The following is a 25,591-nucleotide window of genomic DNA, read 5'->3' on the forward strand; positions in this document are numbered from 1 at the left end:
ACATACATCACGTTGGTGATTTCTGGTACAATGAGAAGCTGGCAGTGGATTGAGCATAACTTGGATTGCAAATTTTGAATTTTTGAGCTTAACCATGCATTTGTCACTCACTTGTATAATTTGTGTGTAAATACTGGCAAATGCCATTGGTCTTGTCTTTACTGGAAATCATGGGCCAATACTGCGTATTGTTATTCTATTTAATTTTATTCATTATGTTATGAACTCTGCAGTAATACTCAACCTTTAAAGAGGAGTGTTTACAAGAAATATCTCTTATTTGGACAAAGATTAGATCTATATCACTGTCTAATCTATTATGAGCTTGTGCTTATGTCTTTGTTCATGTAATTTTTTTTTTCCCAGAAGAAGTATAACATTTTTCTTATTCTAAACTCCTTTGGCAGGAAGGTAACATTACATCATAATCTATCCCAAAAGTTTTTCATTCAGAATGAAACATAATCATTCACTGTTAGTTTGTTATGAGCTTGTTGAATACCCTGTTTCTGCATAAAGCATTGATAGAATCAGTTAAGACTGGTCTTCTTGAAATAGGATTGTCTCTAAAGGGTACTGGAGGTCATTAGTTTTGACACAGTAGCCAATACTGCTACAGATCTGAAATGTTACAAATTGTTTCAAATGAAGTCTGTTCTGTGTGGTTTAAATCAATCTAAAGAACTGAACTGGTATATTATTATCCAGTTGCAACTTGCCTGGTTGGTCACAAGCCATTTAAGAATTGTCCTTTAATGGGCTATTATCTGTTGTCTCTCGGGATTAAACACAGACTCTGTAAACTAGCAAGTATCAGACACTTCCAACTTACTACAGTATTAGTGCTTTGAGGTCATCAATAGTATCTCTGTGATTAAAATATAAATAAATGAGCATGCTACTTTCATTTATGCATAATTGTGTGTCCACCCAGAAATAATTGCACCCGGATAGATATGAAAATGCACACATTGCTAATGATTCTAGATCATTTCAAATGGAGAGATGAGTGTGGAGATAGAAATACAAAAGGAGCAGGTCATTTCATCTTTCAATCAATGTTGTGTATATAATGTGACACTGCCGCTGTACTGGGTATCATCACGGTTTGTAAGGTTTGGCTGGATACCTTCCTGTCTCCTCCATCAGCATTGGGTATGAAAGGAAGCAGACCAAACGTGGTCTGTTTGGCATAGCAGAAGTAGCCAGATACCTAGTAAACCAACAGGGCTAGTTACATGTGCCAAGAGTAACATACTATAGAGAAAGCTAAGCGATCTCACAGCAAAACACTCTGCCCCCTACTTGATCCAGTTTGGCATGAAGGTGGACAATATAACAGAAATCATAAGTGCTAATGATATGCCCATCTCAACTTTGGAAGAAGCATGTATATAAATGCAAGAGACAAATCTGAAGTGTTTGCAAACATTTTCAGCCAAAATTAGATGGTACCACTCAAGATTCTCCTTTCATCATTATATGTGGTAGGATCCTGCTAGTTAACTCCTTCAGGAAACAGTGAAGGCTATGGGCCTATGTGCATTGGAACTAGCTCCCCAACTCATCAAGTTGTTCTATAATGATATTTGAACCTGCATAAATTTTGCGACATTAATTTTTTTGATGAAAAGCATTTATTTGATCCTTTCATCAAAAAGTTAAATGCATAGAATAAGTTGCGATAGCAGCATTGATTTGGAAAGAGGATAATATAAATGACAAAGTGATTCATTTACTATGCTGTAATATTGTGATTTGCTGAAGAGCCCAGTTCTTTAAAGCCACTCCTTGTACAGGTACTGCAGATACAATTCGCATGGTGAAATGGTGAAAGTCTGCTTGCATTGACATTGGAATCCAATGCACTTTCCTCTTTATCCTCTTTTTTTTCTTTGTCTTCCTTTATCATCTTTCTAGGCTTTTTGGATGCTTGATTTAGCAGAGCCCCCCAATTTGGCTTGTTATTAAGTATATTTTGTAAACATTTTTGAATCTGAAAATAGGTTGAAGCACTCGTAAGTTCTTCATACAGGAAATCCATTGGTACATTGCACCTTTCATCAATTGTAGAGTGCCAAGCCATTAGTCTCATCTATATTTGGAAAGCATTTTTAGAATTAACAATTTAGTTTTGAAAAATCTTTGACTTTCTATTTTTATTCCAGCGGTAACAGTATTTGTGGAAAGACTTTCTGTTTTTTCTGTTGCCTGTTAGTTTCCTCTTATACCTGCTGTACATGGTCCAGATCTCACTGCAGTGTGCTCAAATACATGCTTTGTAGGCCCATACTCTGGTATTCAATATTAATTTCCTATTATCAGATATGCTTAAGTAACCAGGCAAATAGGGAAGCTGCTTTTCAAATGTGAGAATTTATCTTGTCATCTGGAGACCAGCTATCTATTTTTATGATCTTAGGTACTACTTCTAGTTACTGTATAATGTGGATACTCCTTAAACACCATTTCTTGCTCCAAGCTTTCTTGTATTCAAATATTTTAAACTCACGACAAGTTGTTGTTGAAAACCAAACATATGGTCTAGAAACCGATGAGCCAAAAATAGAGGTCCTTTTGTTCCGTCTTGAGCACCTTAGCATAAAATACCATCTGGAAATGAAAACTTAGAACAAGTAATCCAATTGGAATACATTGAAGCAGAATTGACAAGTGATAATGATACCCCAGAGTATATTAGGATTCGATTAGTAATGCCAATTCATTTTTTCAGTGGAATATTGAAAATGTAGAAAGTGGTAACCTTAGCCAGAAATGAAACTTTTTGAAGATTAGTTAGACTCTTAATACTTCAGATATTTAGTGAAAAAACCTTCAAGAATACAATTTTGTGAAATTCTTAGAATATTAAGTACATGCATTGTAGCTATAACAAAATATTCTGCACTCAGTCTCATTTTCACAAATGCTTCCAACTCTTGGTTTTCTTTGAAGGCCGTACATCCTAAGTGACAGCTAATTCTACAGAAATACATCAAAAGAAATTATTGTGAACCAAGTGACAAAGATTACCCAGTGGTTTATACCTTGGTGATTTATGCCAATGCCTATCAATAGTATAATAGGATTATTAGACTGACAGTTATTGCAAGAATCAATAACTGTAGGTGATGATTTCTTCTGTGTTGCATGAAGCAGCAAAATCATGAATGACCTGATGAGCATGCTCCTTGTAAAAGTTGGTGGACAAGGTAGGCTTGAGTAGTTGAATTTGGTTATTGCTGTGCATTTTATACAGTACATATCAATACCACACCATTGTGAAGTGTTAACCTTAATTGTTTTGAACTCTTGGGGTATCAATAATTTAAAGACTTTAAAAGGAAAAATTTTGTAATTGAAATATAGGGGAAGTGATGATGTAGTCACAATATGACTGGACTACAATTTAGAATACCAAGCTAATGTCCTGGGGACATGCATTCAAGTCCCAGCATGTTAGATGATGAAACTTGGATTTAAGTTAGGAAAGAAAAAGCTGGAGTTTAAAAAGCCATCCCCATGGTGACTATGCAACAATTGTCATTCATTCTAAAAGCCTACTTGGTTCACTAATGCACTCTAGGGAAGGAAACCTGGCATCCTTACCTGATTTGGCCTACATGTGAATCCAGATTCACAACATTGTGTTTGACTTAACTGCTCTCTGAAATGGATTAGCAAGCCATACACTTCAAGAGCAATTTAGCGACGAATAACAAGTGATGGTCTTGCCAGTGATATGCCATGAAAGTATCAAAAAACATAAGTCATTAGTGTGCTAAGTTAATATTTTTTGTAGGTGTGTTTTGATCTGGAGCATGTGTAGTAGCAACAAAGTCTCTGAAATATATTGAAACAAAGAAAAATAAAAACTTATAAAAGCTCTGAAGAATGAAAGAAGAAGGGTGAAGAGAAAAGAATGGTTTAATAAGTAGAATTCATGATTAATTTCTTAAAAATCGCTTTTATATTCTGCATGTGTATGCATGTGTTTTATTTTTAAAAGAAAATTCAAGGTGAGCATGCACAGTTGGAACTCATCATCAGATCACAAGACATGAGAAGAATTAGCAATGAACACACATATATAGAGTTGGAAATAAGGGGGGAGTCCAAACAGATAAAAGTTTAAAAAAATACATGCGGACCAGTTTCTGAATTGTGTTCACCCACCAATGTCAACAATACCAGTAACCTCCACTGCAACAGTTGCAGCTGTTTTAGTCGAGGCTACTGGTAGCATTGCAGTTGGTAATTGAATAGTCATTTTGTTTTGGAGATTCTTAGTTTGGTAGGCTGATTGAAGTTCTTTTCTTCCGATTCTTTATTAAAATCGGGTTTATAGCACTCAAAGTGAGGTAGGGTCTATGTCTACCTGCAACATAGGTGTAACCAAGGGATAGTTCTTTCACTGTCACCTACATAGCTTGCTAATTTTCAAACCTGGGTTGATATATGTATATAAAAGAGTATTCAGTCTCATTAGTCCACTCAGAGTTGAAACTGGATTTTTATTTCCAGTACTTGTGTATTCTTCCAAGGGAAAAGCACAAAATGCTGCATTTTGGGGCATAATCCACAAGGTGATTATTTACTCTTGAACAGGATGTTGTCAACCTTTTTCTATCTTTATTGTTACAGGGAATCACCATCCAGTCTTTTTGAAGTTTCTTTGACACTTTAGGTGATACATTTAATCTGTCTCTCTCTCTCTCTCTCTCTCTCTTTCTTTTTCTCCATCTCTCTAGACAGCCACTTAATTTACATCCACAGATATCTTTGGTTGTGCTATCCTGTTTTGAAAAGTGCCCTTTGGAATTGCAAGTTAAAAATATCTACAGCACTTTGGGGTTCTCATGAATGATAACGACACAAAGCATAGAAAGAAAAAAGCAAAAAAAATGCAGTAACTGCAAAAAACCCTGGTTAGCCCATAGCTAGACTACTGCCCACAATTCTGAATGTTAATTTACAGGATGGTTGTGATTATAGTGGAGAGGGTGCAGAAGAGATTCATGAGAGTGTAGCTACCAAAGGAGAATTTAAGCTTTGAGGTAGGATTGGATGAGTTGTTTGGGAGAATTGAAATGTACAAAATCACAAAGAGCCCAGTAGACTGCATGGAAAGGAACCATTTCCCCTGGCAGAGAAGTCAGTAACTAAGGGGCATAAATTTAAGTAATTGACAGAAGGATTGGAGATGAAGTGAGAATATTTTCACCCTGAGGGTTGTCGTGGTCTAGAACTTTTGCCTGAAGGATTGGTAGAAATAAAAACCCTCAAGATATTTAAGTACTGAAATTTTCACTTGAAGTTCTGCAAATTGAAAATGATGGGCTCAGACTATTTCTGATTTCCTGAAAATGTTTAAACCTCGACGGTGCCTTGCATTATAAACCATCAGCCTTTACTTTGGGTGGTCCAGTTAAAAAAAAAGACAAGTCTATTTAAAAGTGAACGAGGACTTTATTGCAAGTGTAATGAATATGGAACAGTCAACTACATTGAATAAACTATACAAATTTCTACTTGTGTGTTATAATTGCAAATGATTAAAGTAAGCATGATTTCAGATATGTTACAAATGGTTATGACAATTGTAGTAATAAGTAAGTGTGCTCTTTATCCCCATTGCTTAATGATTTCCATCTGAATTTGTAACTGCTTCATAGACAAGTGAATTGTGGCCACTTCTACAGGTTTTGGTCATTAATCTTATATTCATCCTGCTAAATACTGCTATCATAATTCTCTGTGATAAATCTAAAGCATTACTGCAATTAAGAGGCTAGATCATAAATGTGTCTGACAAAATAAGCTCAGACGTTGTCCCACCCAAGCTCAAGTTATTAAGAGGGAAGGTTGACCACCCATGCTATAATTTTGAAAATTTTCCTAGACTGACAACATGATAGTTTATCTTGGTGTCCCACAGGACAGATTTCCACAGGGGTTCTCCCACTGTCATAATGTAGTGGAATTGATGCTGAAACCCCAGAAACTAAGTGTAATTACCGATTGTGCTACTTCTCCTTGGTTTTTACGGTTCTTCCTTATGGCAGACAAGCGAGAGAGACTCTGCAAAATTTATTTCAGGTTCAATCATTAGGTGTTAAGGAAGGGCAGAATTCAAAGTTAGAACCCAGCATTTCAACTAGACACCAATAGAGTTGAAACTTTAAGTAACCCTTCTGGCTTGTTTCCAATTGAAAATTGATGAACAACTCAATGTTGTCCCTATTATCCCTCTCCTTGATTTCCAGGATAGTGTTAAAATTATGAATGCACTTATTATATGTATGTGTTGGATTTAGTGGGCTTGACAGGGGTTTGTGAACTGATGACGAATCTACCAGTTCTGTGGTGGGTGGGGGGTGCTGACTGAATTAAAGCCACTGCCAAATCCAACAAAGTTCATAGGACAGCTCTTGGGAGTGCAAGGGAGTGAGTGGATTCTATTCAGTCCCTGAGCCAGCACTAAATTACATTGCAATTAGGGATAACCAAAATCAATTGGCTCATTTAAGCACCTAAATGATATCACACTGCTAGTTAATGGTTCTTGCATCAGACTCTCCCATTCTACAACCTTAATTGAGGAAGCTTTCCTGAGGTTGGAAGTACAACCTGGGTAGTTCTGCCAAATTCTGCCACATTGCTATTATCACGCCCTCTCCAATTGGTTCAATTCAGTACAGCCTTTAGTCGGAAAGGAAATGCTATTATGAACTTGCAGTTCACATTCGATTGTTGAAACTGTCATGGCTAGAGGGCATGAAGAGAAATCCCAAAGAAAACTATTCTCATCTATGGTTTCATGCTTAAATTATATTTCTTTTAGAAATGGACAATCTTGCTGAACTCTTAAAATAGTTGAGGCTAATCATAAGATCTTATTTCCAGACGTTTCTGAACCACTTGCATTGTATTGTTATTCCAGCTAAAGCTGATGCAGAGGGCTTTGAGATGGGTATCTGCCTCCAGGCAGCTGGGGCAAACAAAACATCTAAACCCATTGTATCAAAGTGGCCACTTACACATTTTGCAATTTTGCCTTAAACTTGTGATGGAATCTCTGATGGGATAGGTAAAGCTACACTATTAGCATAAAGACTCTCCAATGAGCCCTCTGAAATGGGCCATCAGCACCACAAATGCTTGGCTTTGACACAGGACTGAAACTCAAGCTTGTTAATGTGCTTAACTATGCAATGATCCTAAATCAATTGATATCTAGACAAAAAGAAAGACCTGGGCTGAGTTGGCAGCCTTCCACAGAATCTCCAGTTCTGTTTCTGAGTTGTTGGCAGGAAAAAGGCTTACACTTTGCCAACAAGAAGGAAAACTACTGAATCCAGCTGAATGGGGAACCCGGTATTAGATACTGGTCACCAGGAAGCTATAATTCAAGTGAATTAACTTTTTAAGTACATTTGGATTCATCAAATTTTTGATTTATGATTTATCTACTCACTTTCCTATCTTATTTTGTTTTTCTGAATCATAGAATTCCCACAGCGTAAATAGACGCCATTCATCCCATCATGTCTGCATCAACGTTTGAAGGGCATCCTTCACCCTATCCTTGTAATCCCACATTTTCCAAGGTTAATCCACCTAGCCTTCACATCTTTGGACTGTAGGATGAATCTGGAGCATATCCACACAAAATAAAATGGAGAGAATGTGCAAATTCAGCACTGATAATTTTCCAGTGTTGGAATAAAACTCTAGTCCCTAGTGCTGTGAGGCAGCAGTGCTAACCACTGTGCCATTTTGTCACCCATAAAGCCTGTGCACCTGGCATTTCCAATCAGTCTCCCATGCAAGAACTAACCAGGCCCGTGTCTGCTTCGCTTCTGGGATCAGACAAGAACCAGGCTTGTTTTTTGTCAGACTTAGTATGTCCATAGGCTTGCATTGTGAATGAAGTAGCAAAACAATTCATCCATGTATTGAATATTTAGGTAATAAATCCAATGTTTTATTTAATCTGAAGAATCTTTTGCTGTAGGTTTGTTTCAAAAATCGGAATCCGAAAACCAGGATTTGATGGACACGTTTTGTCTTACTTCAGTGAAGAATGGGAGTTAAATTGGAAGTGAGTAAATCAAACAGTGTCTTGCTGCCTCGGGCTTAAGAGGGGAAAAAAAATCCATTATTTAAATTAAGGAGCAAAATACTGCAAACAATATACTGCAAACACTGAAAACAAAAAAAATGTGAAAAATCCCAGCATATCAGGAAGCATCCACAGGGAGAGAGCAAGGTCATTTTTTGAATATAGATGACTCTTCATCAGGGTTGACGTTAAGTGGTCTCCTACAAAGAAAAACAAAGCGCACGTCATACCTTTGACAAAGTAAGATTTTGCTGAAATTCAAGTAAACTATATCAACTTCATTGCCCTCATCTACACACCTGGGTTAGAATAGTGCAGTTTCCCATTCAGTAAAATAGTTCATTCAAAAGCAGGTATAGTTAATAAAACATTATTGAAATAAATCAGAAAAAGACATGAAATATGACAGTACAATATTTTTTCACCATAACATTATGGGTAGACGCACAAATTCAAGCTTGTTAAATTGCTTAACTATATAATAATCTTAAATCAATTGATGTCCAGAGGAAGAGAAAGACTCTGGGCAGTCTTGCTCAGAATGTCCATTTCTGTCTCCAAGGCTTTGGCAGGGAAAATGCTTACACTTTGCCAACAAGAAGGGAAACTACTAAATCCAGCTGAATGAGGAACCCAGCAGTGGACGCTGGTTGCCAGGAAGCTATAATTCAAGTGGATTCACAGAAATGGGGAGAATGTCCAAATTCAACACAGACAGTTTCCCAAAGCTAGAATCTAACACCAGTCCCTAGTGCTGTGAGGCAGCAGTGCTAATCACTGTGCAATCTTGTCACCCATAAAGCCGACTGCATCTGGTATTCCCAGGCAGTCTCCTATCCAAGAAGTAACCAGGCCTGTGTTTGCTCTGCTTCTGAGATCAGACAAGAATCAGCCCTTTTTTTTTGTCAGGTTAGTATGGCCATAGACTTGCATTGTGAATGGAGCATCCCACCCAGACCCATTTTATCCATGCAACCCTGATTGGACCTGCACAAAGTGAGTAGGCCGGTTAAAGGTTACAAACCTTTTACAATTGGAGCAGGCTTTGCCATGGTGATTTATCTACATTCCTGCATTTTTATTTTCACAACCAGTCAGAAAAAGTGGGCAGAATCTATCATTAAAAGAATTTCTCGTTGAAGGAATCAAAGAGGGTGAAAAATACATTGATTTCTGAGGCTGCAGTAACCACTGGAAATGAAAGGAAATGAGGGAATTTTGTTCCCTGGGTTTTAGACTTTTTCGTCCTGCTGCAAGATCTATTAGATTGAAGTGAGGTGATGTATACTAAGAAGGAGGAGGCGGCGATGGGAGCAGCTGAGGGAGTGAGCAGCAGGTGTGCAGTCCCTCAGATCTGGAGACAGTGAAGTCCAGAAATATAACCTCAGTGGGTAGGCAAGGTGAGTGATGTTATATGTTCAAGTGCCAAGCTCCACATACTGACTTCCTCAGCAACTTCCTGTACAACATTCCTCACACTAATATACCTGCAGGTCCACTCATCCCTCTCTTTTCAGAGATGTCCTCACGTCCCCTTTTCAACAATTGAAACTTGCACTCAACCATATTTTAGTATCAATTTATCTGTGCCTCAAGCCCCCACCGCACCCCTTATAAGTACTGTTTTCCTTTTTTCCACACAATCTATTTTACAATTCACCATTTTATCTCCTTACAGTTCAGAGTACAGATCTCCAAGAAGAAGCAAAGCATCTGTGGAGTTGAGGAATGTCTCCAGTGCTAGTCATCTTGAAGGGCACAGGCAGAGTGTGTCTTTCTGTTTGAATGGGAAGGAGCTCTTGTTACAGGAGACTACAGCAAACTGTAAGGAAAGCCTGATCACCGGTGCTCAGAAATATTGGGAGAAATACCTCTCTGCTTTTAGATCCTGCGAGACGTCTCCTCCTTTGAATCTCTGAATCCGTTCCCTCTGTCCTGTGGAGCAGTATGTGTTGGCAACAAGGCACATAGTGCTTCTGCTGGTGTTGTTTCTGTTGCTATTGATATTGCTAGGGATGCTTCTCTTGTTTCTCATCCAAAGTTAATATTCAACTTCCTCTGGTTTCTCCACGCTTTGCTGATAGCAGGAAAAGTCAGATCAAGGTGACCAAATTCTAAGTGGACTAACAACAAAGAAGTTGGAAATCATCTGTTAAGTAGTAAGGACACTGAAGTACTGTGCATGCCTCACTGCTAGACATGAGTGCAGCTATTCAGTTTCACTAAAGACTTCTCTATAATTTTATTATAGTGAACCTTGTTGTGTTCTTGCTTGGTTTACCCTGGTGTGTTGCAGACAGGTAAGAAAACTTGAGTGCTAGCTGTCGGAATGCAGGGTTAAATTCAAAATTAATTGTTTGTTCTATATTAGAATAGGCTTTCCCTGCTCACCTGCAAACCTGCCCTGGTTAGATATGAATGTGGGTGGGATCATATTGCAGTCTCTCTCTGTCTCTCTCTCTCTCTCACACACACCAATCTCACCTCCACGAAGCCATTTAAAGTTTTTTTCGAATCTGCACAGCATATATTAACTAGTATTTCATTTAACCATGAGAAAATGTATTTGTCTACGTCTTTCTCAATGTTGGTTCTTTCATATTGATTAACTCGTAACAAATATTTTGTAGGCATCTGTATTTTAAAAAAAATTGTTGAAGCTTGCAGGCTTATTCAATCAGCAAAAAAATCCCAAAGCTTAGTTTTGTAAAAATTAATTTTTGCGCAACAGGTGCAATTGCAGGATGCAAATCTGTCTTTTAATAATAATTAACACTTCTTGCATTCTGCTTTATGTTAAGTTATACATTTTCAGTTACAATTCATGTAATTTATGAGAGTGAATAAATGTATGAATGAGGGCTGAAAACGCAGAATGCTATGATACATTGCATAACAGATTGCACAACAGATTGTGACTTGTATTTTGCACACTGGATAGAAGCAATCTGCCTAGAACAGCCAAAGAATATGAATTAGTGAGATATACAACTCAAGATGTTCCAATTTTATCTTGTAAGCTTACACTGTAAATATTATAAAGCTTACAACATTCATTAGGTGTCAGAAAAATAGGAGCATTAGTAGAGCAATAATTTGTAAGCTAAAATGGCTTTATTCACACACCCTGGTGGAAAAGCAGGGGTTTTTGTTAAAATGCCATGTGAAATAAAGTGGAACATTGTGGATGACCCATTAACAGCAGAATATACCCACAGTGAGAAATCATCACTATTATTTTCTTCTAAGAAAAGCTCACTGAGTGAGCTGGACATTGAGCGGAATCTATAATATTCAGTGAGTACAGAAATGTTGAATACCCCAGATAATATCATGCTGAAGACTATCCAAAGGCAGGAAATTAAATTATTTGATTGCTATAGAGGTTATTAATATTGATACTTGCCTGCTCCTTAAAGTAAATGAATAGCTTTTAAAACGTCAATGTATCCACAAATAGTGATGAGTCAAAACAGCAACATACATTGAAAACACATGTTAATAAAAGATTTGGAAACAGAAATAGCTGGAAAAGTTCAACAGGTTTGGCAGCAGGTGTGGAGAGAAATCAGAGTTAAGGTTTTGAGTCCAGTGACCCTTCCTCAGGATTCCTCAGAACATAGTGTTTGAAAAGATTATTGCTTTAACATCATTGAATGAGTTTAAATATTCTAATCCTTTGGATTTGAGAATGTTTGAGTATTTTGGGATAAGATTTTTGCAATGCAGTTTGTGCTTGAAATTTCTTGAGGATTTTATCATCCTTTCATCATACCTATAGCAGGAGATTGACCTAAGGTTTGGAGAAATAATGAAAGTTTGGTTGCACCAAATGTATGGAATTTACTCCAGGATGGTCAGGGGTGGTGTTGTGGGGGTGGGGGTTGGGGTGTGTAATGTAGTTAATTTTAAGAAACATAGGAACAAAAGAGTAGGAATTGGTCACCCAGACCCTCAAGTCAGCCCTGCCGTTTTAGATCATTGTGCAACATTTACCTTAATACTATATTCTGATGTGATACCCATATCCTCTGAGGTCATTAGTAATGAGAAATCTATCAGTATTTGTTTTGAACTTATCGTGGGCTTCCACAGCTATTTGAGATAGAATTCTAAATGTTCACCATCCATAGATTTAAGTGGTTCTTCCCCATCTCAGTCCTAAATGGCTTGCCTTTTATCCTGAGTTTATGTCTCTTTGTTCGATACCCACATCCAAGGGAAACATCCTTTCTCCATGTATTCTGTCTATCCTTTAAGAATTTTGTATCTATGAAATCCCCTCTCATTCTTCCAAACTCCAGACCGGAGAGATCCAGCATCGTCAATCTCTCCTCAAAGAACAGTCCTACTATCCCAGGAATCAGTTTGGTGAATCTCCCTGCGCACCTGTAGAATTAAAGCAAGACTTACTTGTTCCTGTGCACAAATTCTCTTTTTATTAAGATTAATATACTGTTTTCTATCCAAACGCACCTGCATGCTAACTTTGAGCAACTTATGAACAAGGATACTTAGATATCCTTAGATATCCCAACACTTTCCAGTCTCCCCTTATTTAAGAAATGGTTTGTAGTTTCATTCCTGCTACTAAACTGGAAATCTCACAGTTATCTACAATATGTTTCACCTCTCATGTTCTTGCCTGCACTCTTAGCTTGTCTAAATCTCCTTGAACTCAGTTTGCATCCTCCTCAAATCACATTCTCACAAAGTAGTTATCATCTATAAACTTTGAAATATGATACTTTGTCCCGACATCAAAGTCATCGATCTAGCTTATGCACAGCTGACTTAAACATTGATCTTTGTATTTCTTATTGGTCACAGCATACCACCCTGAGATTAACTCATCATTGTGGACCTTGGACACATAATGGACCTAGCATATAAGGAAATACTGAGGTAAAAATGAGGTGAATTTTTAACATGCCATAGAAATGAGGTTAGAGATGGAATAGTCAGGAAAGGGAAACACCATTGAAATGGGCTCCCCGATACTGTTCCAGCTTGAGCCAATTTTACCAAGACCATGCTGTCAGAGGAAACCTCTACTCTTCAACCTCAGTGTCTTTGCCAAGAGCTTTCTTTGTGCCTTCCCTACTCCCAGTCTGACGGCTTGTGTTCCATAACTTCTAACTCCATAAGGCTTGGCAATTCACATTTTCTTGAGCAACCAGGGCATGATAGCTCAACAACCAGCCCCTCCACTCCCACTCCATCCCAGTGACCGAGTCTTCACCAGCCCCCACCCTATCCTGGCCACACAGGTCTCTACTGCCTGGACATTGCCCCCTTGTTGGTGCCACACACTTTCTTGTTTCTACTCCAATCAGAAACTACTTCTGTTCACATTACTCCTGATAGGTTCACCAGTGGACCAAGGGTAACAGCGTCTTATTGAAGAAGCAGCTCCTCAGAGATTCCAATTTTTCCCTATGTGGGGATAACTTTCACCCATTATTCAACCAGTGATTTGTTTTCCTGATGGTTGCTGGGCACTTTCAAGGGTGAATTCACTTGCTATCCCCATGCATTTTGAGTGCAGCGTAGGTTATCCCACAAGATAGTGGGTTCAAAGTGCAAGGTTTGCTTATTTTACCTTCTTCCTCTGCCAGTACTCTGGGTTGCCATATTTGAACCATTGGTAGCATGCTCCTACCAGTCATTAAGACCAACGCTCCATTGCTTCTGTGAGAGTTTAGAGAGTCCTTGAAGCATTTTTTTTGTCCTGGAATAATGTTTCTGGAGCTGCACTTGAGTGCTTGGGGTACTGGCTTCAAAATAAATGCCAGTATTTGTCAAAATCTTCCTCGCTGATTTTTAATTAAACCAAACCTAATGGTACATTGCAGAGCTTATTCAGATGTGGTCAATTAGCAATTCTACTGCTGAGTATCACCAGCTCAGTTTCCATTGTCACAGAAAGTATTAGTTACGTTCCTTTTATTTTGAAGTTTGACTTTTCCAATACCAAACTGGCCCCTTCCCAAAATACGCCCTTCAGCAATAATTTAGCCAAACATCAGTAAGTCCAGAATTTTACCCATATGTTCCACTCCTCACAAAGCCTGAAAATTCATCATACCTGTTCTCATGAATCTCAGTGGGCTCCCTTTCCTTCATGCCTCCTCACATCAGACGTGCTGCCATATAGTTGTCTTTGTAGTCCAGTTGAAAACCCAAAAGATTTCTGTTCCGTTTTTGTAAGTATGCTGGACTTTCACTTTAAGACTCTGATCACATGGCACAATAATATGATCATTAGCCATGTTAGAGGGAATCAGCTTAGTCTCACTTGCTGCCCTATAGAGAGAACACTTCATATAATCTATCTGTTACTATTGTTAAACACTGTTTCCTATCCTTCTTGAAATGTAATGCAAGAAAAAAACTAGCAACTAGGATAAAACTGCTTTGAGATCCACCAGATGAATCCACTGATGCATCAATAAATAAACAGAATTGTGACCCCCACTTCAGAACCCAGAGGTACTTTGTTCAAAACAACAGAAGAAATCATAGTCGTTACTGCTTCACTGAAACAGATAGTCATGGAGTCACACAACATGGAAACAGACCCTTTGGTCCCACTCACTCAGGCCAACCAGACATCCCAACCTGATCTAATCCCATTTGCCAGCATTTGGCCCATATCCCTCTGAACCCCTCTTAATCATGTACCAATCCAGAAGCATTTTAACTGTTGCAATTGTATCTGCCTCCACAACTTCCTCTGCAGTTTATTCCATGCATGGACTAACCTCCGCACGAAAACGTTACCTCTCAGGTCATTTTTAAATCTTTCCTCTCTCATCTTATACCAACACTGGACTCCTGTATGTGGGAAAGAGACCATTTGTCCTATTCATCCTATCCACATCCCTCATGATTTTATAAAGCTCTGTAAGGTCACCCCTCAGCCTCTGATGCTCCAGGGAAAGAAAGCTCCAGCCTATTCAACCTCTCCTCACAACTCAAACTCTCTAGTCCCAGAACATTCTTGAAAATCCAATGGGTAAAAATAGTAAAGAATTTACATCAGGGAATGGTTGAACAATGCTGAAGAAGCTTTCCACATGCTTTATTCTGAAGGAACACTGCAACAAGTATCCTGTATAGAGGGAACTGTTTTGACCTATGGATGTAGACTTGAAAGAAAAAGTAATCTCAAAGGTACCATGTGTTACGGGGAAGACATGAGGCAGTGTTCAAATTTTCATTTTGTATTATGCTATGCAAGCCTTTCCATTTAAAAAAGTAAGAAAATGGCAGAAAATACTGGTGTTGTGGTACTGTATGATCAAAATACAGAGCTGAAACTCATACTATTCTATTCTATCCTATACTGAGATTCTATTATTTTGTTCAAGCTAACAAAATTGAAGCAGATAGAGTTGTCCCTTGCATTCGTTAATATTATGGGGGGAAAGTTTTTAAACTTCTGTAACGATTGGAATCACGTCAGGGTGGATCTCATTGACTAGGAGATCCTTGATTGGGTTGTTAACCCAGGTCAATCAGGGAGCCCTGGCTGACAGAAATTCACAAGGTCTTCTCAGTTGAGAGACTAGCTTTGAGCTGGCTAATCATTGCCCATTTTCAATGCACATGTAAATAAAAGGTGACTTGGTGATGGGATGTCAGCCTTTGTGCAGTTATTTCACCTTCTAAGGAGTCTGGCACAGCCAGAGAAACTAGATTTCAAAACCAACAAAGAAATGGTAGGAATCCGACAGAACCATTTTCAGCCAAACCATTTTCAGCCAAACCATTGGTGATTGGTGAAAGGTTCAGGTTTCACTAACACAACCAACACAGTGCTTAATCTGTTTCCAAGCTTAGAAGAATTTTAAAGGAGTTAGCAGAATACTATGAATTCAGAGACAACAAATCATGCTATCAGAGACAGACTGCCGCATGGTTTAAGATGTGAACTAATCCAGGAGAGATTACTGACAGAATGGAATCTGGATTTACAGAAAGCACTAGAAATATCAGTCTTGATGGAACCAGTAGCTAAAGAGGCTTATCAACTAGCCTTGTGTATGAGTGTCAACAAACTGGTGGCTGAGAGAGTTCACAAAATGGCGGCAATGACGAGCACCAATGCCGATTAAAAACTGCCATCAGCATGCAAAAGCAGGCCATGCAACAGCAAATCTATGTTGTAAAGAAGCTGCATGTAGAAACTATGAAACAAAGGGCACATTGACTGGGTTTGTTTGAGTATGAAACATCAACAACATACAGGAAAAGTACAGAAATCAAAGAGCGAAAATAAAATCAACACAGAACGAAAAGGACATTAGAAAACTAGTCTACAGTACAAAGAGGAGCTGTTGTTAAACAAACTGGCTATAGTTGGTGATGCTAACTGATACTGGATTCCCTTACTAAAATGGCAAACCCATGAGAATGGAGGCAGACTCTGGCGTAGCAGTTTCACTGACACCTGTGGAACAGATTCAGCTGTGTCACATTGTGCTGCAACTCTCAAAGGTTGCACTCAGATCATATAGAGATGAAGTAGTGCCTTTAAAAGGTTGTAGGAATATGAATGTTCTATTGTATGGTCAGTCTGAAGTTTGGCCTTACACATTACCAAAGGAAATATTTAAGCTTTTTTAACAAGAACATGATTGAAGAAAATCAAACTTAATTGGATGGAAGTAAATCACCTTTCAGATTCTGAGAGTGATCCGTCACAAATTCTAAAGAAGCATGCCATTTTCTCAATGGGGATCTGGGAAGCATGGAAATGATAGCTGTCAAATTGAAAACAAAATATGAGAATCAAGCAAAATGGTTGAGTTGCAAGCCTAGATTAGTGCCTTATGCAATCGGACCAAAGGTTGATGGAGAAATCTAAGCACGTAAGAAGTGTGAATCAAACCAGGATAGCGCTTTATTAAGCCATACAATTAATCTGCTTGAGTGATCACCACACCTGTGACCTTGGTAGTTCAAGAGTTCACCTGACAATTGCAGCCTTGCTTCTGACCTTCAAGCAAAAGCTTAACGATCAGGAAACACAGAATAATGATACAGCCATCTTGCATTGTGAAATTAGCAGAACAGATACAGCAGTGCAATGGACAGAAGGATCCACTTGATTTCAGCTTGCTGCCAAGTTTGAAGTGAACCATCATTGAGACGGTTATTCATGGGCCTAAACCAGAAGATAGTAGTAGATATATTTGAGGTGTTGGAGACCAACAAACCTGTGCTGCTTTGAAAGTGAATGCTATTCTGGTACTTTAGAAGGGTTTCAGAGCAAGGGAGCTGATGAAGGCAGCACAATCACTCTACACTGTGAATTTGCTAAGCCTAATCCTCCTAAAGAGTGGAAAAATGAGACTATGGTATTTCATCTCAGTGTCAAGTACAAAGTAAACAAGCGGGTTCTGTTGCTGAATTGTCTGTCTGCAATCTGAAACAAGAAGATGCATTAGAATATGCCTGTGATTCAGAAGATCAACACCCCCCGCTCCACTTAAAATAAAAGAAAAGCCAGTGGTGTTCATTAAATCTTTGGATACCATTGTTGAACAAGGGAGAGGAATGATTACACTGGATTTTGTGAATCTGACTAAAGCATGATGTGGTTCTTGCTTCAAGTGACAAATCTGAATGACTACATGCTGGAAAAGCACTTTGTTTTATTGTACATGATCTGAATAAAAGTGATGAGTTAGTGACATAGGCACCAGTAGAGCAAGTGCTAAGGTTGTCATCCCACATCTGAACATCCGAGTTTCATAAAGGCAAAAGAGCACAAAGATTAAAAAAAGCAAAAATGCACCTTTTGAATACACACTTTCTAATGAAAGTATTACTGGACAGGGCTGTTAGTAGAAGGCAATGAATGACTTGAGGTATTGAACGTTGGCCAAAAATACATTCTTAACATTAAAGAAATAGCTCTTTCAGTTACTGGAGCAGTAATCTCAGTTTGAAAGCCTCACTGATAGTGAAAGAAAAACTGGCAGAAATCACAAAGCAATGGAAGAAAGTGGTGGTGATAGTGGGTGAAGAGATTGTACTAAACTGTGTACCTCTAAGCCTGTTTCTTTAGTGCAGTTGCTTAAAGATGACAGAGGAATTAACAAACGTAACATGTGAAATATCTCAGCAAAGGACTATAAACAAATTTATAATTCATCAAGTCACACAAAGTACTTGGGAGAGTATGCATATGAAGCAGAGACTTCTAAAATGTTTTTTTTTAATAGAGGTGGTAAACCAACACAAAAACTGAAGAGAAAGATACTGCTGTTTTTAAATGTGAAACAGAATAGCCAGCAAAAGGTTAGTCTGAAAATAAGGGAATGGCCAGAAAAGCAATGAGAAAAATAAACAGATGCCTGAGGTCCTCTGACAGCCATACATGAACATTGACATCTTCCAGAACACCTGACCTCTAACTGTTATGTATATGATTGCAAATATTGTGAATTGTTCTCATTGCAGCAACCTCTGATATAAAGGGGGAGGGATGTAGTATATTATGTAAATATGTTGTGCTGTCACTTTAAGAATCTGACCATATGCACGATGCTGATGTCATTGGCCATTTTGGAGGAAATCAGTTTAGCCTTGCTTGCTGCCTTGTAGCGTGAACACCTCCAACAATTTGCCAGAATGAAATAAGCTTTGGAATTTGCAGCCAAATCTTGGATTAGAGGCTCTACAATGGAATGGCCAGCAATGAACTGTCCTGTCCAGAAAAGTAAGTGTTAAACTGATGTGTCAGTACTTTAGGACCTTGGAGCAAACTTGTGATGATGTCACAGAGCTTTTCCCACATTTCTTACTATTTTTCCCACTGGGAATAATTAGCACAGTGTGGGCGGAATTAGGAAACAAGAGAGAGAGAAAGAGGAAAACACACAGAGCTAGGCTGAACCTTGAAGTCTAGCCATTTGAAAACCAGCGTGTCAAGTATACTGTCTAAAGTTAGGCATGAAGGTTCATGGAATAGTATTTTAATATTATATCAGGTGAGATTAAGGCCTGATATAGACTTGAATACCATATATTGTAGCATTTAGTCTTATTCGATCTATGATATAAAGAAGCCCAAATCTGAAGACAGTCTCTGACCTTGCCTCCTTATTGACTAGTCTATCTTGAACCCAAACTTGTAGATGTGAGATAAAATCAGATTATGTCAGACAATGGATAATATAGAAGCCCAGGTAACTGGAGACCATCTACTGCTCACAGGAGATAGAAAGCTGTGAAGCTTGCAGGATTTAGCAATGCTATAGGCCATTCAGGCCTGTGACAATGGATACGTGTTCTGAAGTAGGAGAATTCCAGAAGCAGTCCTAAGCTAAAAGCCTAACTATTCAAATGATTCAAAATTAATTTATGTCCAGTTTTGCTCCAGTTGGATGCAATTAAACAACTTATTGCTGGCTCACGCAAGGGTGGGTCAAGGAAATTTCAACTCAGCTGGCATATATTGACAATATTTTCCCATCTTCTATGCCTTGACACTAAGATTAACAAACATAATGTAAGATATGTGATTAATTTACAGATGGAAGTTTAAGGTAGAAAGCATAATCTGATTTCCACTATGGTAATACCATTTTTCAGCAATATGGAAAACCAGAATAGACCACAACCATAAGAGTATTTTTTTTTGTTTCAAAATGCTGTTATATACCAAGTTGAAAATATTATGGTAATGATCTCTATAGACTGTAATGTGGAAAATTTATTTTTAGTGGAATAGAGCCAATGAAAATATGCTCCAACACTGACCTTAGTTATTTATCCGATATATTTTGCCTGATTAAACCAAGCTACAAATATATATGCAATATTTATCTAAAATCCTCAGTTCATGAAAATTTAAATGCTGTGTCACATTTTTAGGGAAAATAGTTTATCAAGAAATATTGCCTTATTAGAATAGTGATATTTGGCTTTGAAATTACATTTGAGTTTCTCTTCTTCGATAGAGACAATTTTCTCCCAGTAAATAAACTGTCATGCCACTTGTTATATATTGTTGAATTCCTCATACTCCGAGGATTCCACTGATATGAAACATGTATATGTTAGATTGGTACTGGTATCTTTAGTGGGCTGAGTAGGACAAATGTGTTTCTTCATGGCTGCAATAATGTGATAAAAGGAAATTGGCTGTTCATCAGCTGTTGGTTGTGTTAAGACAGTAGAGATGGTAAGCATCTTTTGGTTACTCATACCAACTTTATACCAATTGACTTTCATTTTTCATTGTTTCCTGTGTAACTGATAACACATTAAATGCATAACAATGTTTTGATAAGAAAGCTGTTGCATAGTTTATGCATTTCTCCAGACCTTGTTTATTATATGTCATCAAGACTGTAATTAATTTGCATTTGTCCACAAATTCTCAATGATGCTTTTAAAATTTATAAATTTGTCTTCATTCAAAATGAATAAGTAAATGCACTTCGAATATTCATCAGCATGTGAGAGTAAGTTTCTATGATGACCGCCTGGCGTCTGATAATCTTAAGTATCTTCAAAGCATTCCAGACTGAGGCTTGGGCTGACCATTCTTTGGCACCAGAATGTGATATGGATAAATCAGTTCTTCATATTTTGAGCTAACATTTATATGTTAAATCTTTGCATTTCATTTCGGCATTGCTTGGGTAATGCTCTTTTTCTCTGCTTCGTATTTTCTAAAAAAAAGTGATGTTGAATTGAGATCACTGAAAGTGATGATTTGATGAGATTGTCATTGAACCAGCAATTGAGATGCCAAAAACAGTAAGTCTTAGAATATGGGTATGAATCTCACGTGGCTGCTTGTGGAATTTGAATCGATTTAATATACAAGAAATTCAAAACTACTCTCAGTAATAATGACCAGGAAGCCAGTTATGATTGTGATAAAAGACATCTGCTTCACTAATGCTGTTTAGGGAAGGAAATCTGCCATCTTTAAATGGTCTGGCCAATTGATGACTAGACTGAAGTGTCTCACCAGCAGGACATGCCCATGAGAAGTGACAACACTGTGGTATATACCTAAGAGCAAGTTGCTCTCCAAGTCCTCAATATTGATTCCAGATCCCATGAACCAACAGAGTGTTTCCTCTAATTCCCATTGATTTCAGTTTTACTAGGGGTCCTTGATGTCACACTTGGTCAAATGCAGCCTTGAGGTCAAGGTGGTCACTCTTACCTCTAAGATTCAGCTGTTTGTTTCATGTTTGAATCAAGGCTATAATGAGGTCAGGAACAGAGTAATCCTGGCTGGGTTTCATGAGCAAGTTGTTGCTGAGCAGGTGCTGTTTGATAGCACTGTTGGTGGCACCTTCTACCACTTTATTGATGATTGAGTGTTTCGTGATGGTGTGGTAACTGGCCACATTGGATTTGTCCTGCTTTTTGTGTGCAGGACATAGCTGGTCAATTTTCTGCATTGTTGAGTAAATCCCAGTGTTGCAATTGCACTGGAATAGGTTGACTCAAGTGCAGCAAGTTGTGGAGCACAAGTCTTCAGTACTATTGCCAGAATGTTGTCAGGGTCCATAGCCTTTGCAGTAACCAGTGCCTTCAGCTGCTTCTTGGTATCATTTGGAGTGAATTGATTTGGGTGAAGACTGGCATCTGTGATGCTCGAGAACACTGGTGGAGGCTGAGATGGATCATCCACTCAGCACTACTGGCTGAAGATTATAGCGAATGCTTCAAGCTCATCTTTTGCACTGAGATGCTTGCCTCTTTCTTCCATTTTTGAAGGTGTGGTTATTTGTGGAACATTCTTCTACAGTGAGTTACATCGATTGATGTAAGATGGTGGCAGAGTAACAGGGCTGTGTGCGGATTCTTGCCCAGAGCCCATCTGCTCCTGTCTGCTTTCCTTCCTTATTTAACTTTGCCTTCTGCTCTTTTCTTTCACTTTATTTTACTTTCATTTCAGTTTTTTTTTCTTTTCTGTGGCACATTGGTTGCGGAGTGGCGGATATGGCTTCTCCCAGCGATAGGAGGTGATGGCAGTAGCAGCGAGGTCATTCTCCTGGCATTTGGGACTATTGGCAGTTGGTGCAAAGTTCCTCCAGTGATTGGGCACGGCAGCACTGGCAGAAGAGAACTCTTCAAGATGGCGGCACCGGCAAGGTGCAATCAGCCACTGGAGCAGGACTTGGAGCTCGGTGGCGGCCTGGCCAGGTACTCTTGGTTGCGGGATGAATGTGGGTTCAGCAGCATCGGCGAAGTGAGCCCAGTGGCGAAGAAACGGGGAAGTGGGGCAACTCCTACACTGGTGGGTCTGGCGCAGGTCACCACCATACAGTGAGATGGTGGAGGTCTTCTTTGAGCCTAGGTGTTGGCATTGACTGAATCAGAAACATTGATATTCCGAACTTCTCATTAATTTACTTTTTAAATTTATCCCTATGACCTGTAATGCTGGATTATTTATTTCTTTAATTTTCTAATTTTTTTGTTTCCTAAGAATTTGCTAAGTATCTGTAACCAGCTACATTGGTACCTATGATAGTGCTGTAATGCAGTGATTGAAAATGTTTCATTTGAGTACACGTGACAATAAAGCTAATTCAGTTCAATTGTCTACTACAATTCATGACTGGGTGTGACAGGATTGGAGGACTTAGCTCTGAACAATTAGTTGTGGGATTGCTTAGCTCTGTCTATCACTTGCTTCTTATGCCTGGTGTGCAAGTAGTCTGGTTTGCTAGCTTCACCAGGTTGACATCTCATTTTTAGGTATGGTGATGTTAGTTTCATGTTCTCTTGCACTTTCCTTTGAAACAGGGTTTATCCCCAGCCAGGTTGGGAATGGTTCAGAGGGGGATATATTAGACTGTAAGGTTGCAGGTTGTATTGGATTATCCATTTCCTACTGTTTATGGGACACAGTGCCTCCTGGATGCCCAGTCCTGAGTTATCACATCTGTTTGCATTCTATCCTATTTAGCATAATGATAGTGCCACACAACATGATGGGGTGTATTCTCAGTATGAAGGTAGGACTTCATCTCCACAAGGTCTGTTTGATGGTCAATCTTACTGTTGCTGTCATGTACAGATGCATCTGCAGCTGAACGATTAGTGAAGATGAGATCAAATATTTATTTTCCTCCTGTTAGTTCCCTCATCACCTGCCATTGACACAGTCTAGCAGCAACATCCTTCAGGACCCGACCTGCTCAATCAGTAATGGAGCTGTTGAGCCATTCTTGGTGATGGGCATTGACATCTCTACCCAGAGTGCATTCTGAGCATGCGCAAGGAGCAGTGTGCCATCAGCAGAACCAGAATTATATTCAATTTCAATTAGCAACTTCATGACCTGTCATATTGTCTACTTAATCATTACCGTCATGCTGGAGAAATCAGCCCTTGTACAATAAAGAGTGCAGGAAAGCGTGCCAAGATCAGTTTCCGAGATACTTAAAACGCAGAGTCACCTGGCGAATTTATGACACAGGGCTATATAGCCTGAAATAATCATGGCAATATATTGAAGGCCGATGCTTCAGAATAGTTGTGTCCATTGCCTATTTAATCCTGTGCAATTACAAATCTGGCATTTACCCAGCAAAGTGGAAAATTACTCAACCGTGAACTGTTCACAAAAAGCAGGACAAATTCAATCCGACTAATATGCCCAGTCAGTCTACTCTAGATCATCAGCAAATTGATGGAAAGTGCTGTCAGTGGGCTATCAAGTGGCACTTACTCAGCAATAGTTTACTCTCTGACACTCATTTGAGTTGAGCAAGGGCCCCTCAGCGCCTTACATCATTACAGCTTCGGTCCAGGCATGGACAAAAGAGCTTAACTCAAGAGGTGAGAAAACAGCATTTGTAATGGGGTAGAAAGAGATTGTTTGTTTGGGCCATCATGTCTACGCCAGCTTCATGAGCACTTTAACTTGGTGCCAGACTCCTTCCTCTTCCCCATAATCCTGCATCTTGGATAGTTATTTAAAGAAAAACAATGCCCTCTTCAATGCCTCAGTTGAACTTGCCTCCACTACACTTCCAGGCAGTGTGTTACAGACTTTAACTATTCATTGTGTGAAACTTCTTTTTGTTGCCTTACATTTGCTTCTTATATAAAACATTTAAATTCTGTGCCTGGGTTGGATACTCTTCTGAGGGTTGGTGTGGACTTGTTTGGCCTTAGGGCCTGTTTCCACACTGTAGCGATTCTATGAAAAAACGTTATTGTTATGCATAAAATACAGAAAAACATAAAAAATAAACATGAATGGAGTTTGAATATTGTTGAAAAGACAGACATAATACAGAAGCTTTTTATTGTTCATTCATCAGGACAGAGGGAAGAATGCTGAATTTCAAGCAAACACAACAATTTATTCCCAGGAAGGAAATTATGCTGATTGGTTGGCTCTGATTGACTGAGATATTGCTATGGAGCAACGAAATATAGACTCCACAAGGTTATGCACAATGCCAAATAAGTTGCAAGGTGAGAAAATGTTCTTTTTCTTTGTAGTAAATGAGTCTCTGTATATGAGTATACATTGCTTCCAGCAATATAAGTAATCCATATAACAAGCTCAACTGATTATCTTGAATTGTTTGTTACTGTGACTTCTTGCACACTAAGGATTGATTCCCAAGTGGGCTGTCCAGTCACATGGAACAGAAAACATTTTGACATGTGTTTTGTGTGTGGCAGGCTGGTTGAGTACAAACTGTACTCTATTACAAACAGATCTCGGAATGTGTTCTTTGATTCAATCAACTAATCCTTGCATTGTATTGTATGGACTATGTACTTGTCATCACACTGGCTTTGCAATTCATACACAACATTGCTCATTCCTGTGATAGGAAGAATGACTTTTTGGACTGCTATGAGCATTCTATTAGTCAAAAATACAACTTATGTCACCACTGATTAATAGTATTGTGAAGCAACTTGAATAATCCTGTTATTCAAATTATGGGTATACTTTGAATTTCCAAGGTAACTTGAGGAAGACTGAGCATTTACCAGGCCTGAAATGGGCAGCCTTTGGCCCATCTTTGAGTTTGTATGATATACAGTGAACAATGACTTGATCAGGATAGGTAGTGTTCTACAACCTACCTTTGATGTGCTATACATGTTCTGAGTGGATAAATGCATGGCAGATGGAGTCTCCAAGTGCAGATTAATTCTGTCCCTCAGAATTACTTTTGATAGTTTCTCCATCACTGATTGACTGGCCTGTAGATTCCTGGCTTATTTCTTGCTCCCTTCTTGAATAGCATTATCACATTGGCTACCCTCCAGTCCTCTGCCACTATTCTATGGTCAGAAAGGAATTGGAAATTATTGCAGCACACCTGTTTTTTATCCTCTGCCTCACTCAACAGTCTCAGATACATTTCAGCCAGCTCTGAAGATTTATCTACTTTTACGCCTGCCAGACTATTCAGAATCTTCTCTCTGTCTATTATTACAGTTCTT

General features: G+C 38.7%; 1 protein-coding gene across 1 annotated transcript in view; it reads left to right on the forward strand.

The window, feature by feature from the left end:
- Nucleotides 1-25,591, forward strand: part of ush2a (Usher syndrome 2A (autosomal recessive, mild)) — a 929,735-nt gene that overhangs the window by 14,009 nt on the left and 890,135 nt on the right. The window contains 1 exon segment of the mRNA XM_072580162.1: nt 22,065-22,386. Within this exon segment, the coding sequence (XP_072436263.1) occupies nt 22,065-22,386 (322 nt within the window).

Source organism: Chiloscyllium punctatum, chromosome 11, assembly GCF_047496795.1.
Source record: "Chiloscyllium punctatum isolate Juve2018m chromosome 11, sChiPun1.3, whole genome shotgun sequence".
NCBI classification, from domain to species: domain Eukaryota; kingdom Metazoa; phylum Chordata; class Chondrichthyes; order Orectolobiformes; family Hemiscylliidae; genus Chiloscyllium; species Chiloscyllium punctatum.